The sequence below is a fragment of the Phasianus colchicus genome, chromosome 1 (genome assembly GCF_987193195.1).
Source record: "Phasianus colchicus chromosome 1, bPhaCol1.hap1.1, whole genome shotgun sequence".
In the NCBI taxonomy this organism is placed as follows: Eukaryota; Metazoa; Chordata; class Aves; order Galliformes; family Phasianidae; genus Phasianus; species Phasianus colchicus.
Window position 1 is genome coordinate 170,514,402 of NC_143436.1, and position 17,553 is coordinate 170,531,954.

Genomic DNA, 17,553 nt, shown 5'->3' on the forward strand with positions numbered 1-17,553 from the left:
TAGATTATTAAATTAGACCACCACTTCCAGCTTTGTTACCACAGCTCTATTAAAGGAGCTAAGGTAACCCAGATGGCTAAAATGCAAGCAGGGAGGCAGAGTGCATGGATTCCACAATTCAGATCTATTATAACTCTGGTCACAGATCTACCAAAGCAACTATATACACCTATGTCATACCTGCACCCTGATGGGAGACTCAAAGAGCTTTATTTCATTTGATGACTGTTTGACTCAAAAGGTATCTGTCACTCTTTTAAGAAAGCACTGTATTACTTTGCAGAAAGTATTAGAACCTGATCTCCACATACTGCAGCATCTTATAAAGGTGCTCACTGGCTACTAAGCAGTACTATTAGAGACATAAGCACTGTGCAGTAGTTATGCTACTCTTATGCCACAATGTGTTTGGGACTCATAATTCTCAAGGTTAAAAAAGGCCACCTAATGAAAACTAGGTTTTTTTTCAGTTAGATCTGCCATGTTCGTTTGTTTGTTTGCTTTGTTTGGAGCCTCTAAAATGATTACCTGGGGCTCTTTGTTTGCCCGTCTGTTCTGGCATATCTGAATCTAGAGAGTCTCAGCAGAGTGGGTGCATCAGGTACCCACTGAGTTTTTTACTCAATGACGGGCAATGACTCACTGCAGTCAGACATGCAAGCCAATACAAAAAGCCACAAGCCTCCAATTACGGTTGCTCATAGTGCTGAGTCACCTGAAAGCCCTATGGATGCAAAGCTGCCCATCCACGTTATCCTCTTCTTCTATTCCAAGTGACCTCCACAGAAAAGCAGCTGCTGAGTTTTCTTCTAACACACTCTTTTGTAAGCCTACTCTTCGAGGTCCTGACACCTCCTCTTTGCACTTCTTTAACCTACATACTGAGCTACTACCAAAGATGTGAGTTGTGAGCACTCCTGTTTTAATTTCCATACGCTAATTATCCAGTTTAAAGGCAGAGGTATATCAACCAGCCCTCAGGAGGCTGGACTCAAAGCAATTCAGCTGTTTGTATTCAACACAAATTGCACTGAAGCTGAAGGACACAAAGCAATCCAGAATACGACTGTTATCTGCTGTTTTAATATAGAATGAAAGAAGGGCTGGAATTCTCTGCTTAACATCAAAACACAAGTGTAGGCCATTCATCACACCCTGACTGAGAGCAGACAGGAGGTTTCAATGCATCTGCATGGGCTTCACCAAAGGCCAAGCTTCCAGTTAAAACCAGCTAACTCATCACCATACAACGCTTGTCTGCTCAGGCCGACAGGCAGCCAAGCCAGGATCACCAACTCATTCCAAGCTCCCACCAGAAAGAACAAGCAATCTGTCCTCTCCTAGGAGGGGAAGCCAGTGTTCCTCCTACTCCCTGACTGAGGAGGGGAAGTACACCCACTGGTCTGCTTGAGGAGCACAGCCAGCTGCTGCTGCAGAAGGGGAGCCCTCCATAGGGCACGTAGCGTAGAAGAATCCAGTTCAGAGGCAGTCCAGTTTCTTCCCCAGCTAACGGACTTTAAAAGAAACCAAATCCACCACTTTTAATGCAGTACTTCACAGCCAACATATCGTCTTTACTTGTGTACTGGACGTCAGACAAGAGAAAATAGAATAAAATTAAAATGGCTCTTCATGGTGCAACAATCAGATTTCATTAAATCTTAAATCAACATAAAAGCTTAATTTTAAATATAAGAGCTTCTTATAAAATTGCAGATGACTACTTTCCATAATCTAATTACAAAATGAAGTGTTTGGTCAGAAGGGCCTCACAGACTTCTGCCACAGAAGATGAGACATTCTCAAGCTTGCCAAATATTTATCCTAGCTTCCCCTTCCCCCTCCTTCACATGAAGAAACTCTGAGCAAACAAACTCTCCCCACCTCCTCTTTAAGGCAGGAAGTGGCAGACCCCTTTGCTGGGACTTGCTGGATTTCCATAACCCGGGCACTGAATTTGCAACTCACTTTCCTTATGCTCTCTCCAAAAACACCAGCTCAGGCTAATGACAAAACCTACATCTCTCCCCTCAAACAGACAAAACACTCAGCTAAGGACAAGCCAGATACCTTCTTGAGCAATCTGTGTTTCAACAAAGACACTCTGTTTCCAGATACTTGAACAGTCTTCAGCTGTAATATTAAAGCACCTCCCACATTATACTAATAAACATCCTCCCTGTGAAGTGGGGGAAAAGTCCAATTATTCCCATCGATAAAATGGGAAACAATAAATGCAATTTGCACACATTCATTGGGTGCCATGAAGGAAAATGAAACAAAGATCTTACAGAGATACTCTATATTCAACCATAGGAAGCTTTTTTGGTCTAAAATTACCTGGCTCAAATAAAATTGTTGTTGTTGTTGTTTTCTTCTATTTTTGAAAGATATAATAATAATAATAATAATTAAAAATATTAAGTATAACATGTGCAAGCTGCCTAATTAAATCTATGAAGAGATTGTTCTCCTCAAGATGCAAGAGAACAGACTCAGCTGACAGGCCAAGGAAAAAATGGAGCATTAGGAGCTGCAAAATACACTGATTTCTAACATCAGCAGTCTTTCTGAATTTAATCACTGCAATGTCATGAGCTCTAGGTGCTTCTACCTCACCTTTTAGTGTGATAAGAGCCCTGATGCCATGCTTATATCACCTCTCTTTGGTGTGCCTTCAGTTTCTTAAACTTCCCATTTGCACACCCTTCCATGGAAGGGTATCAGCTGTTGCTAAGAAGCTGCCACCACCAGCAGCAGTGTGGTTCTGATGGCCAAGTACCACAGCTCCTCTGGAACTCCCAGCTAGGGGACCCATTGGAAAACACTGCCAGAGAACAAAGAGAACCCAGGGACAAAGTGAGCCATCCCCCAAACTGGGACAGGTGTGGGTCAGGGTGACATTGGCTCACCTGGGAGAGAGCTCCAGAGTCTGTGTGTAATTCCAGTTTGTAACTTAGACTGCAGTTACTTAGGAGAAGTTAAGGACTACAAGCCTGAGATACCACGCTATGCCTGGCCAGGAATCCCTTCCTGCATCTTTGGAAAGCAGGCGATGAGGTGCCCCACACGTACCTGACCACCCAAACCTCACACAAATGAGGTCTGACTATCTTCTGTACAGCAAGTTTGCAACAGGATATGATCATTCATTAAAATGCACCTCCATCAAGGCTAACAACTCAAACTGTGAGGAAGCTATTTCTCCAAGCTGATTTTGCACAATCGCCTATTCCATCCATCACTGCCTCCAATGTCCATCCGTTATTGAACTTGACAATAACCACAGTTAAAAACATATAAGGAGAGATCTTCAGCTGAACACAGACATTAAAGAATGAGGGAAATGACCAATGCAGCAATAGGCGTTTGAATGGGGAAGATAATCATTTCATCTCTGCTCCTGAAGCCATCCATGCAGCATACATTCCTATTTTGTATTTGCTGTGTTTCACTAAACACACACAAGATCAAACTGAAAATGGACTGTAGCTTTGCTTAATCCAGGAAAGGATACAAGTGTCAGCTGACCCTGAAGAAAGAGCATGGAACTTCCTCAGCAAATTTACTGGTGTCAGCCTGACTGCAAAAGGCTAACAGTCATAGAATCATAGGATGGTTTGGGCTGGAAAGGACCTTTAAGATCATCGAGTTCCAGCCCCCTGCTATAGGCAGGGACACCTCCCTCTAGAGGTGTACACTTTCCTCTTCATGCCAATCTCCCTGAGCAACCACTCATCTCCAGATGTGACTGACCAGCTCAGGAAGCAGGGAGCAGAAGATGAAAAGAATGAAGCACAAAGAGCATAGCCACTGGCAGACTCCATAGACAGCTAGTTCTGGTGCAGGACAAGCTTCTGGAAGAAAAACTAGCTCTTTGATTACCAACATCAAAACAATAGAATGAAACGCAAAGTCCATAGCCCCAGCTCTTACGGAAGGATCCACAAATACCAACTCAGCATCAGTTTCACAGCCCTAGGTATTTTCCGAACAATGAGCAGGCTGTATTCTTGGAAAAATACATAGGTTTTACATTTCGTAGCAGTTTGTCTTTATTCCTTTAATGACATCAGCTTCAGGCAGCTTGTTGCCTCTTTAGGGCTTAGATATTAGATGTCCAATTCCATTTCTAACCCCACAACACATGCAAATCTGACCACTTGGTGGTAGCTGTTACATCCTCCTAATCACCACCTCTTCAGGTAATGCAGTTTTAGAGGAAAAGAATCATCCCTGGCTTTGTGCTGGTACTGCAATAGCATTACAAAAACCTCAAACAACTTACATAGATATAGTGAAGGAGCTCTTTAAATTAGCATGATAGTTATGCTGCTACCAACTTACCAACTTGGACTACAGGTTAAAAATTGACCCCGTGATAGAAGAAGTGTTAGGAATACCAGAGCAAGAGCTGTAGTTGCTGAACACACAATAGAATGAAGAAAACCAAATTCTGTAATTACAGGAAGAGAAGCCTTGGGATATCACAAGAACAAATAACAATTGGGTCTCAATACAGCAAGCACAGATCCTGATTAGCTTAGAGAGATTACGTTCATCATTAGAAGCTATCTCCAAATTGTCTTCTCTACAGGTATTTCTGAAACAAACAATGCCTCCCCAAAGTATGCGTTTTTAAACATTTCCAAACGCAATGCAGTTGATTGAGTTTCACAAGAAAAAAGTAAACCAAAGTGAACTAAGGAGGTGTCTGTTTGCTGCCAATGGTGACAAACATTTGACAGTATTGCACTTTCTACTTGCAGAGTAACTGAAGTTTAGAGAGCTATGTAGCAATAGCAAGGAAGCAAGAAGCTTCCCATATCTGCATCTTATTTCCTACCCAAGCAGTTCTTCTTGTGGTGCAGGCGTGTACATCTGCATTCTCCCGAGAGCACAGTGGCCTGAAAGGCTAATAAAAGAGCTGAAGATCTGCAGGTTAGAAGCTCTGCCTGAGCATATTTGATGTTACATTAAATGCAGTTCCCAGCAGGAAGCTACCTGACACCTGTGCTTTCACTTTGACTCCTGAGCTGCACTGAGGCCCTTAATGCAGCAGGACCACAGATGCTTAAACCAACCTAAATCAGCCACTCCAGCTCTGCTCCCTCCCAGCCCTTGCTTGTCAATATTAGATCCTGCGCCAGCAAAGTGAGAGGCAGAAGGCTGATCAACCTGCAAGAGTGTGCTCTGGTAAGAAGACAGGTTACTGCAAAATAGCTGGAAACAACTGGCTTTCTGGGATTGCTGCAAGCCTTATTTGTTTCAGCTGGTGTTGGAGGGAATTACAGGGAGGCCACAAAAGCACCAATCAGTGCACAAACAGCACCCTGAGATGAGCCAGTAGCGTCACATCCCCTCATTTGTTAACACTGCACAGCTATGGTACCTCCACTGCAATACGCCTTGGACATCTGACAGGAGCACGGCTCTCAGTCAGCCCACACCCTTCTCAGATGCCCAGTGATCACATGGATTTGGCCTCCCCACAGCTATATTCCTCTGCTTGCAAAAAAAATTCATGGCAGCGTGACAGAAAAACGTGAATAAATCCGAGCATTTTCAAGAGCTAGATCCACACTGCTAGCAGAGCGGGAACAGCAAACACACAGAAGATGCCAGAGCTGCTGATGGAGATCTGGGCTAAGCCCGTGCTTTCCTCTGCCTCATTCGGGATCAGGTTGCTGATGGCAAGGAATAAGAATGGATGTCACAAAGTCCCTGGGCCCACAGATGACACAGAACAAAAGGTGATACAGCGGGCCCAAAAAAAAGTAACTGGAGGAAGCAGTGGTGGCTGTGACATCTCAATTTATCTAGAATTTTTAAATTTTATTTAGCCAACGATGCTGACTGATCCCGATAATGAGAAACTGGCTGAATGGCTTGACCTTTCAAGGCCAGGCTGGATGTGGCTCTGGGCACCCTGGTGTGGTGGCTGGTGACCCTGCACACAGCAGGGGGGTTGAAACTAGATCATCATTGTGGCCCCTTCCAACCCAGGCCATTCTATGATCTATCATCTCCATCTTCAAGACGGTGCCTGCTACTGCAATAGAGAATATGTAACACGTTTCTGCTCCAAGAAGTGACAGGAGGAAAAAGCTCTCAGTATGACATTATGAAGTAAAGAATGAAGCTGGAGAACCACGAGCAGAAAAATCAGACGGTTCAAGATGTCATCATAAGCAAATAAACCCAGCAGTTATAAGGAGTATCACAAATTAAGCAATTGCAACTCTTCAATCTTTTCCTGTAAAGCCTCAATTGTGTTGGAATAATCAGTGCTGTACATTTAGAGAAACACCCACTGAGCCTTAAGACCACATGCTGGCGATGAACACAGGAAGGCACTCTCCTTGTACATGGGACGATTTTAAAAGCCCTTTCACATCTCTGGAGAATATAAAATGGAGAAGGCTGTGAGGATAAACTGTTCTGGCACTTGTTCATCCAAATGAAGACACTGGTGTCTTGGCTTCTGTCACCCAGCTGTGCAGGTTCAGGTTAGTTCTGACTGCTGCTAATCACATTTCAGTGCCTATAAAAATAGAAGTGTTTCCTTACTAATAAAAGCAAGAACACAAGCTAACATTAAGTGAGTAGCACTTTATTTCTGGCATTTGATTTTGCCATTATCCTTTGGGGATAACAAGTATGAATTCTTCAAAATCAGAATTCCAGCCCTACACACGCAACCGTACCTCCTTAATGCAGGAAGGCCACAGCAACATTGCAGTATTGTGTCCAGGTCTGAAGCCCCCCGCACAAGAAAGACAGGGAGCTGTTGGAGAGGGTCCACAGGAGAGCCACAAAGATGATCAGGGGACCTGAGCACCTCCCCTACAAAGGCAGGCTGAGGGAGCTGGGCTTGTTCAGCCTGGAGAAAAGAAGGCTGCGGGGTGACCTCATTGCAGCCTTTCAGTACCTAAAGGGAGCCTACAAACAGGAGGGAAGTCAACTCTTTGAAAGGGTAGATAACAGAAGGACAAGGGGTTTTCAGTTGAGGGAGGGAAGATTTAGGTTGGATGCCGGGGGAAGTTCTTTACAGAGAGAGTGGTGAGGTGCTGGAACAGGCTGCCCAGAGAGGTTGTGGATGCCCCGTCCCTGGAGGTGTTCAAGGCCAGATTGGATGGGGCCCTGGGCAGCCTGGTCTAGTATTAAATGGGGAGGTTGGCGGCCCTGCAAGTGACAGCGGGGTTGGAGATTCATGATCCTTGAGGTCCCTTCCAACCCTGGCCATTCTGTGATTCTGTGACTCAACGTAAGAAACTTCTAACCCAATCTAAGACTTGAGAAGTGCACAGGTCAAATAGTCAGTGCAACAGACTACTATAATCTGCCCAACAGATCCTCTTCCTCTTACGAGAGGACAACAGGGCACAAAGGTCTGTCCTAGAGTCAGACAGAAGTACTTACTCATCTTTTGTTTCCCTTTTAAAGTTGCATTAACAAACAGCAAAGATGATCATGGCCTAGCAAACCCAGTAATAAAATATGAGTTAACTACAAATTAAAGGAGTAAATGTTCTGGTCTGCCATAATAGTCTGTACCCAGAGGGGATCAATAACAACTCTTCAGTATTTATTAGAAGCCAAGGGAAGGCTGCTAAGGTATTCTTAAAATGCTTTTGAGCCTGATGAGTTCAAAGGCAGGGACTGTCTCCAGGCAGAAGGTGACTCAAACAACGCTGCTTTCAAACCCAACCTGGGAACGTACAGTATGGAATAGTTTAGGTTTTCCAAAGGATATAATAGAGATACCAGACCACAATTTATTGCTCCATCATTCTAACCACTTATTTTCCCTTTGGTGGAATCTAATAGAAAGTACAGATGCAGATCAATGACAGCGCTTCTCAGTCTGGTTTTAAAAGACATGTACAAAAACTGGAGGCAGCATCTCAAGGTAACGCTCCTTGTTGCAGCACGCACCAAAACAAGTGCATTTAATTGCTGACAGTAGGGAATTACATGCAGCACTTGATTTAGGCAAGAACTGTAGTGTGGAGAACCGATAATCTCACTGAATACAGATGCACTGTCAGAACGTACAGTGGTATCTCAGGAGAAGCGCAGCAAGTAATAGCAATTATACAGCACTGCTGAGCTTCTTTCTTCCTCTGCTATAAATTTAGCTTACATGCTAGACACCCAAGTTACATAAAGTTTACTTATAGAAGCACTTTGAACTTGAGCTTTTAAATAAGGATCATGATAAGGAAAAAAAAAGTCAAAAAGGAGCTACAGTAGAAAATTTCAGACACATGATATGAATTAAGTTGTCCTGAAAGACACGACAGACACTGGCATTTCTAATAGTCCTTTAAATGAATCTAAATTTCACTCTAGCAAGTATCCACAAGCATGCTGCTTTTACTTATTCCTGTGTTTCATCTGCTTGGTGCCCACAAAAGAAAGATTCCTCTGAGAGCCTGACCCATCCCAAAAGCACGGATGACAGCTTCAGCTCCAGCAGAGTTAATGTGGTTATCCACCACAGTCTTGGGCTCAGCCACAAAAGGAGCCAGTCAGCAGACTGGAAGATAACCCTGGAGGATAGACTTCTCTGTAACAGCAAATACCCTATTCCAAAATAATTACTCCACTTCAGGAGCAAATGTTCTCCTGAGAGCAGAGGTACCTCAGCAGGGCTGCTTTAACTAATCCCAGCAAAGCTCAGGCTGTCAATTCTCCTCTCCCCCCCAACGGAGGCGGATATTTAATTCCCCTCCGTCTTGGGCACGCTATAACATAAGCAAGGATGGATGACAGCTCAGTTTGCACCGGGCACCGACATACCTAACCTTTCCCTGTTTGGAGCTCCAATGGATTCAGGCCAGAGGCTGAGGAAGCAGCAACAAAGCCAGCGATCAGCACGGGCTAAATGAATGAGGAGCCGCAGGAAGAGCCTTGCTGAAGGAGAAGGGAAGGAGGAATCCACCACGCCTCCTCCTGCCCTGAGAAGCAACTGCTTAAAGAAAGGACGGGAATTTTTAGCTACTTCCTAACATTTCCCAGCGTTACCCAGAAGTGTCGAAATCAACGCGCTCCTCACACACGGTATTTGTGTGAGGAAGCTCTGCCGTCATAAATTCAGCAAAAAATCAAGGTAAAGATCAGCTCGCATTGGGAATGTCAGCTTAAAGGCACCGCCGCCGCCGAGCCCGACCCGCAGAGAGCCGTCCCCACCCAGACAATAGCAGCAGAGGTGGGAATCCTGCACAGACACCACACGCGCTCCGAAGGGCCGACTGCACAAGTCCATCTCGGCGACAGCGCTGGAGGCGAGGAGAAGTCAGCGCACGCTGACACACATCGAGGCTTTGCATTCCCGTCAGCCCTCATCCGATTCCAGCCCCGGTGCGGCTCCAGCGCGGCTCCCACCCCTTTCCCTTCCCGTTACAGAACCTCAAACACAAGCGGGGAGGGACGAGCTCCCAGCCCGGCCCCGGCGCCGCTGCCCGCTCCGGAGGGATGCCGGCGGGGGGCAGACGGGTCTCCGGCCTCACATCGGCCCGGGGGAGCTCCCGGCTCAGCCGGACGCCAAATCCGCGCCCACCGATATTTAAACGCGGAACGGAAGGCCGCCTCGGTGCGGAGCGGGCCGGGAAGCCCCGCGGGCGGCAGGGAGCGGCCCCGGGATGGGCGCACGGCCCCGGCCACAAAAGGCGGCGGCACCATTGTCCGCGCCGGGCCCCGGGGGCGGCAGTGCCGGGGGCCGCACCCCGCCGCGGGGCCCCACCGCCTCCCCGTCCCGCCCCCCAGCTCCCCGCTGGCCGCGCCCGAGTGACGGAGGCGAAACGGCCCCGCGGCGCTTCCCCCCGCCGGCCGCCTCCTTCCCGCCGGCGGCGCCGCGAGCGCGGCCAGGCCCCGGCCCCTCCTCTCGCCGCCCGCCCGCCCGCCCGCTGCCGGAGGAGGAGGAGGAGGAGGAGGCGGAGGCCGGGCCCCGCCGCGGCCCCGCCGGCCCCTCGCCTACCTCCACGTCGCGGCCCTTGTTCTTGAAGCTCTTGATGCGGTGGTTCTCCAGGCCGGCGGCGGCGGCGGCGTTCTCGGCCATGGCGACGGCGGCTCCCGGCGGCTGAGGCGGCTCCGGCGGCGGCGGCTCGCGCGAGGGGCGGGGGGGAGGAGAGGGGGGCGGGGGACGCGCCGTGACGAGCGCGCGCCACAGGGGGCGGGAGGAGAACGGCGGGGAGGGGGGAGGGGGCGCGCCCGCCGTTGCCGAGTGACTGGGAGAGCGGCGGGCGGCGCTCGGCCAATCGCCGCGCGGCTCCGCCCGCTTCGCCCCGCCCTCCTTCCGCCGCGCTCGCCGTCCCCGGGCTGGAGGAGAGACCGCGCTTCCCGGCGCGCGCCGCGGCGGCGCGGGGCGCGCTGGGAGCTGTAGTCCCCGGCGGCCGGCGGCCTCGCACGTGGAGCGGGCGGAGCCGGCGGCGCCGCGCTGGGGCCTGAGGCGGCCGGCGGCCGCGGGGTGTGCGCCGCCTCTGCGCCGGCCTCTGAGCGCGGGGGGGAGCGGCCGGGCCTCCCGAAGCCATCGAAAGTAGCACCGTGCTACCGGTGGGTCTGAGGTACTTAGGTCGCACGTAGCGTTGCCAGGCTGGACACGGGGGTGGTGTGAGGTGAGCCGACATCGGGTACAGAGCGCTGAGGTGATGTGCTGTGGTGAGCGCCTGCCGTGAGGAAGAGTGGTTTCTTGGGAATAGCATCCTAGAAAGCCCAGAACCCACTCCCCTCAAAAACCCCGAGCCGTGTCATGCTCACACCCAGCTCACGTTTACCACAGCCCCACAGAGACAGGTCTGAGTGCCTCCCTTTCGTGGACAGCTGGGCTCTCTCACCGCCTCCTGCAGCCCCGTTCTGTCCCTCAGCTCTGCAAACCGAGGCCTGCAGCCCGCCGGGGATGGATGCAATCTGGAGAACCAGCACTTGTTCTCTGCTTTTCAGCCGCGTGCCAAATGCTTGTATCTCAGGGCTCAGTGTAACGTATCCATCCCTCTTGTATCCGAGTAGCTGCCAATAGATGTTCCTCTGAGCATGTACCTGCCACTCTGGGAGCACTCGGCCAGCATGACCACATTTGTCAAGATGGCCGTGTCAGGGCTGGCTCCTAGGTCTGACACTCGCTGCTGTGAAGGAGAATTGGATCCAGCTGCCCAGCTGTCTTCAGGAGAGCTGCCGAAGCAGATTCAGTAGCTGAGAACTTTGCTTTGCCCGCCAAGGAAGGTGGTGCGGCCGCCAGCTGCGGTTGCTCAGAGCCACTCGGACATCAGAGCGGTGCCGGCAACAAAGGAGCTTTGTTCAGATCCATTTAACTTAACCTATGAGGTAAAGTGGAAAACTTGTGAATAAAAAATGGGAAACGTACCGAGGCAACTCAATTTACCAATCCGTAAATCTACACCCAGCAAATAGATGGTATTTTTATAGACGGTGGTGGTGATCATAGTATCATAGTATTGCAGGGGTTGGAAGGGATCTCAAGAGATCATCAAGTCCCGCTGCCAATTGCTACCACTGACTCCAAATCAGAATCACAGAATTATAGAATAACCCAAGTTGGAAGGCACCCTTGAGGATCATTGAGCCCCATTTCTTCCTGCTCATCATATAAGCCTGTCAGTTGCTGCGGTGAATTGGGCGAGTCCTAGTAGACGCTCAGGAATTGGATACCTCTTAGAGCTACATGGCAGTTTGATTAGTTTTACTGCCTGAATAAAGCTTCTTGGTGGAGCTGTTGACTAGATAATTAAACTTGCATGTACTCAGAGAGAAAACATTCTGATGTAGTTAAGCAAATACTGCTTTTTGGCACTATAATTAGCAGACACTACTAAAATGTGAGGAGTGAGTACTTTGCTGCTTTGGAAACTGAACGAATTATATGGCTCAGGGTGGCTGTTCTTCCTCACCACATGAGCTTCGTACTGATGGATTCCTAGTCACCAAGACCTTCAAGATACATAGCAGGGCTAAGAGCAGGATGTTAGGATTTATTGGCCCTGAGCAGCCCCCCAATACTCAATTTCAGCCCGCTATGGGGGCATCAGTCCCTGCCCCAGCACTGCTGCTTAAGGGCTGGTCTCCAGTTCCACTACAGCTCTGCCCAGCCACAGATCTGAATGCGGGCTGCTGTCCAGTCTGGGCTGAAATAGGGAAAGGTGAAGGGAAGGAAGGAAGGCTGATTGTGGCCAGCAAAGTCTGTGAGTGCCTTCAGTGCCCCAACAACGTATGTTTTGTCACTTAAGAGTCATAGGGAGGATTTTTTGTAACAACTCAGAGATGAAGGATTGCAACATCTCCTCGAGTGTCCCACTACTGCCTGGTGCTGAGTGCTGCTTTTTTTCTGGGATGACCTATTGGCTTCAGCAGAACAAGCTGACCCAGATGTGGGTGAGATGTGGGAGATGTGGGTGCCTCCTGCTGCTCCCCGCAAGAGAGCGGGGCAGCTGGTGAGGTGGTATGATTTAAAACCCACTGTCAAAAACAATCTGTATAATCATACAACTTCTAATCACACTGTTAATTAATCCTCAAAATTCACCTAACCCATTTGTCAGTCTCATGTCTCGCTGGCACATCACAAAATGGGACAACTTGAGTTGCAAGACCTCTGGGACAGTGTAGGACTACTGACATAGCAGAGCAGGACGGACCCTTCTCTGCAGAATTTGCTGCTTTTCACATGCTCTCTAACTCCCAGCACAACTCTATTTTAACTTCTTAAGGTTAGAGCTTGCTTTCTGTTGCCTGTTAGAGGGAGGTTATTAACGTTTGAAGAACTTTCTTTCACTGATGTCAAAATTTGTCTTGATAGGATAAGTTATGTTCTTAACTCATGATGACTAGGACTTAGTAATGACCACAAAGTAAATCCTGGTGAAGACTCAAGCTTTGTCAAATGCCAACATCGAAGATGAGATAACACCCACTGAAGGAGAGGTAAGATAGATCCACCACAAGAGAAATAAATTGAAAGTGTATAAAGATACACACCCAGGTAGGAAAACTCCTCATCTGAAAATGAACCTGGGAAAATGTTTGTGGGAATTGTTGCTTTTTTCCTGTTCTTATGCTTTTCTTAAGACATCCATTTACTGCTGTCGGTTGGACTGACTGTGATGATCTTTTGGTCTGACCCAGCATAATCCTTATATTTATATCAGCAAGCTAGTGCTCAATGAGCCATACCACTATGAATTTGATACCCAAATAAAATTCCTGTTGCCACTTTGTCTCTCTCACACCAGGGTCCAAGTTCTTCAGTAATCCACACTGGAGGCATTCTACCTAGTGACAGGCTCCAGTCTGGGGTGAAAAATGCAGTTCTTTGGGCTGAAAACTCAGCTACAGGCTAGGATGGCTTACACAAGGATACTGGCTCTATCAGGAGTATGTACTTCATCAAATTTGGCTCTCTGGTGTCTTTCTGTGCTCTTCAATGGTATCTCAATGGGTCTGGCTGTCACAAGCAGCTCTTTATAGCAGTACATCATCTACTGCTTCCCACAGGCAGACGGCCAATGGCTCTTTGCAAGACCAGTCATCCCCACTTTAAGACTGTCACAGCAACATAGGGTGATCTGAAGCTTAGGGAATCAGGACCCTCCTGAGACCACCTGTGCCAGGACAGTCCCAGAGGATTGGCTTTGCTTCTGGGGGAAGTTGCTTCTGGGGATGACTTGAAGAGCTGACATGAGACTTGCTTTGGAGGGACCAGGGCTTATGCAGGCATAGAGGCATGAGTTTATTCATGCCTTGGTATCTGCAGACAAGGAACAGGTGCACTGGTGGAGCAGCTGGCTTTTGCACTAGCATTTCCAGAAGCTGGGTGACATTTCTAGTGAAGGAGGAACCATAAAATCTCTGGCTATTCACAGCTCCCTTGTGCTGTCTAAGAGGCAAGTTGCTGCTTTCAGCAACTTTGCCCATACTTTGACTGTGAGAACAGTTAGGGGAAGCTCCCCAGGGACAAGTATCACTTTTCTCCTCTGCTATTCTTGTAAGAAATCCCAGATCTTCCTCATTTTATGCTGTTTCCCACTGCCAGCAAGGAGCAAGAACTGCTCAGTGAGAGATGAACGAAGACCAAGGATGACAGCAAGGTGGATGTGGGGTGTGGTCTTTTAGAACAGCGGCTCATTGCCATGGAGCCCAAACAAGATGAGCTTGTCAGGTAACAGTATGCAGGGCCAGCCAAAAGCCCAGATCACCAGACAAGACCACAGTGATCAGTCAGATCCCAGGTCAAGTCAGCGTCCATACTGGTGAGTTATAGGGCCAAGTATGGGCATAGCTTCATCATAGCTGAGCAGAGAATAAAGGACAAGAGCCCTGCTTTCCAGCAGCTCCCAAGAAGGACAGTGAGTCCCTGCCAGTGCTCCTCACATCTCAATCCTATCATTGATCCAAGGCCAACCAGCTGCGCTGTCAGAGCTGGCCGTGGGCCCAGCCAACCCCAGGAGGAGGAGGAAGATGTCCTTGGTGCCAGAACACACACCTGGAGCTGCAGATATCCCCTGACATCTGAGCTCCAGGCCACTGCAGAACCAGAGGGGTCACTGGGACGTAAGCCAGGGCCTTAGGCCAGCCCTCACAAATTTAAGGCAGATAACAATTAGCAGCCCGTGCCATCCTACCCACAGCTTTGATGCAAGGAAATCTTCTGAGGTATAGTTTGCAGAACTACGGGTCCTCCACTTTCCTGGTATTTGGCATTAGGATGTAAATACTGGAAAGCTGGGCTAGGCTGGGCTGTGAGCAGTAAAAATTGATGGGCTGGCTGATTTTCCTGGCATAAACAGCTGTGTGTGGTCTGCTCCATGGCCCAGACCCTCTGGTACAGGCAGCCTGGGGATGCTCAGCCCCAAAAAGGAGCAGGAAATTCCTGGCACAGGTGAAGCTGCATTGGAAGAAGACAGCAAAGGGATGTTTACAGAGAGGGTCCCTGAGGACCAGGGGAAGACTGTCTGCAGGATAGCTCTCTTAATTTATATTTCAAAGTGGATAATTTATTGGTATAATTGGGAGTTTGCTTTCTTCTCTTCATTACAGATGCGCAGAATACCGCAGTAGAGGCAGTGAGAAGGAAGTGTGTCTGGAAGGGAGATAACTGCAGAAGTGCTCTACAGCAGGGAAAATAATGTCATCGGATTTGGGAAACTCTGCAGGGATAATGAAAGCCTACTTTAAACATAGTGGTCACAGAGTATGGGTTACCACATTCCTCACCCTCTGTAGCAGGAGAGGTTTGGTTCTGTTTCATGGCAAAGGGGAAGCCTGTCTGTCTCTGGAGCTCTTGGACCCAGCCAGCCAGCATGGGAAGACCCACAGCTTGCTCCCACCAGTGTGTACCTCTCCTCTTGACCTAAAATTGGCACTTAGTTACAAGGGGACCTGAATTGGTGGAGGAGCATGGGTAGAGGTTAACATTTTCCCTTTGTATGCCCAATCATGAAGAAGGGCATCCACTGTCTAGAAAGCAGACATCTTTGCACTGAAGATTGTAATAAAACTGAGGCAATCTGCCATGGCTGGACCTCACTGGAGTCACTTGCACCAGCTCTGCATGGCTGCAAGGAGACAGGGTGACAGTGCAACACACTGTGTTGTGGTTGGAACATGTGCATGGGGTAGGAGTGACCTTTAACGCCTCCTAATCATAATGCAAACCAATGCTGAATGCCCCATGGACTGCCAGTTTCCTAAAGACTACGGTGCCGTGACACTGCTGTTTTGATCAGGTACTAAGTGATATATATTAACTAGCACGTGCTAATGTCTTGGGATGGATGGGGAAATTGTGGTTTGATTCACTATGGCCAGATACATTTAGCTAGCCCAGATTTGATTAACCAGCACGTGTTTACCATCACAAGGCGTGATGCCCAGTTTCAGACTTCGGCACGTGTCAGTGATACGTTTTTTCTCCTTAACACTTATCTCTGAGAGCTACAAGGCTTACTACCTGTGCTGTAGGAAATGGGCATTTTTTATCAGAAGCATCTCAATTTAGAATTGCAGTGCCACCAAGGCAATTTTTAGTGCTCACGTCATCAAAGGTTATCGAGAGCCTTCGAGTGGACTTGATGTGATTTCAGTAGCTCAGACTGAGAACTTCTCTTGTGAGCAAAGGCAATTTTAGGTGAATAATTACTGCAGCAAAGGTGAAGATTTACTGGGGTGGCTCAGGATGCTTCTACTCCCCCTGATGCCAGCAAGCAGCATGCATCACCATGCTGTGTGTATGTCGTACAGCCACTGCCTCCTGCACTCTCCCACAGATTGGGCTGTCCCTGCCCCTCATTAATGCAGCTCTGATTACAGCATCCTAAGTGTGGTGGATTTGCTTTCGTGTTCTTGCATCACAGTATTAACCTGCCCTGACATTGCTTCCTTCCAGAGACCTGAGGTCAGTTCGCTGCAGTGGTTGCACCCAAGTGTACAACAGAAATAGAGGCATATCTCAGTAGCTTCTGTTCTGCATAACAAGCTTTAGTTTCCACTCCTATATATGTTGTATGTGTGTGTGTGTATCACATGTAGGATATCACAGGTGCAGTGCTGTGTGTAAGTGGAATAAGCCCCCCTTCCCCTTGTATGCCTTAATGGGAGAAAATTCAAGTGTAGTTATGTTTGTGGTATTGAGTCATACCCGTCACAGCTGGCTATATTGCTACCACGTCCCATTCATTGGAGGAGACATTCCACATATTTAAAGCCTGCAAATAATTGCACATTTGGTACTGCGTCGTTAAGAAAAACATATAATATTCTTGTTGTCTCAGTAACTTCAATGTGTAAGAAGACAGCAAAGCAGCTAGTCCCCATGCTCACGCATCAAAGCATTTGGCTGCTTTCACATGATTATTGGCAGAAATGGCAATTTTATTTTAAAACCTCCCGTGATCTGATCTCAAGATCTATTTGGATCTTCAGTCCCCATGGTAATAACATCTTAAATCCTGAAAATAACAATGTGCACAGCTATTTTGACTGGATAAACCAGACGACACGCGCATAAGGCTAAGCATATGGGTACATGTTTGCAGTGAGAGGGTTTCGTTTCAGCCATGAAAGTAAATAGCTATTTTCTGAGCACACAGAGAGATCTGCTCTACTGGGTCAGACGTGTCAAGTGCAGGAGTGCTATTTTTACACCACCACTTTTTAAAGTAGGCCGGCATTCATCCTTCTGAACGGCTTCCTAACGATATCAGATGTATTCCGTGTACTGTGAACCCATTTGGCTTTAATCTTCACAGCAAAATACCACTGAAATGGTGACACGGGAGAGGAGAGGTAGCAAAATGGATCCTGGCCTCACTTTGTATTTTTAGGTGTCCCCCCTTTGAACTGAAGCATTTAATCACAATAGAAAGCATGCCGGGCTGTTTCTGTTAAGGATGGCAGTCTGTTTTCATTTTTGATGCTGCCTCAAGTGTTTGAAGATAGCATATGACAATGCAAGAATCACCCATTCAGGCAGTTTCTTTGCTCACAGCTCTGCCTTGCTGATGAACCTTGACTTTGTCCAGGCTGTGTGTGGAGAACCTT

At 48.1% G+C, this 17,553-nt stretch overlaps 1 protein-coding gene and 1 long non-coding RNA gene across 2 annotated transcripts in view; one reads left to right on the forward strand and one right to left on the reverse strand.

Annotated features, from left to right (window-relative positions):
* KPNA3 (karyopherin subunit alpha 3) overlaps positions 1-10,133 on the reverse strand; it is a 53,772-nt gene extending 43,639 nt beyond the window's left edge. The window contains exon 1 of the mRNA XM_031615889.2: positions 9,983-10,133. Coding sequence (XP_031471749.1) covers positions 9,983-10,063 — 81 coding nt within the window. The 5' untranslated portion in view covers positions 10,064-10,133. The remainder of the gene's footprint in view (positions 1-9,982) is intronic.
* Positions 10,134-10,452: 319 nt separating this feature from the next.
* On the forward strand, positions 10,453-16,048 carry LOC149920235 (uncharacterized). The gene is made up of 3 exons (XR_016462079.1): positions 10,453-11,325; positions 12,815-12,939; positions 15,052-16,048. It is a non-coding gene; the product is annotated as an uncharacterized LOC149920235 (long non-coding RNA).
* The last annotated feature ends 1,505 nt before the right edge of the window (positions 16,049-17,553 follow it).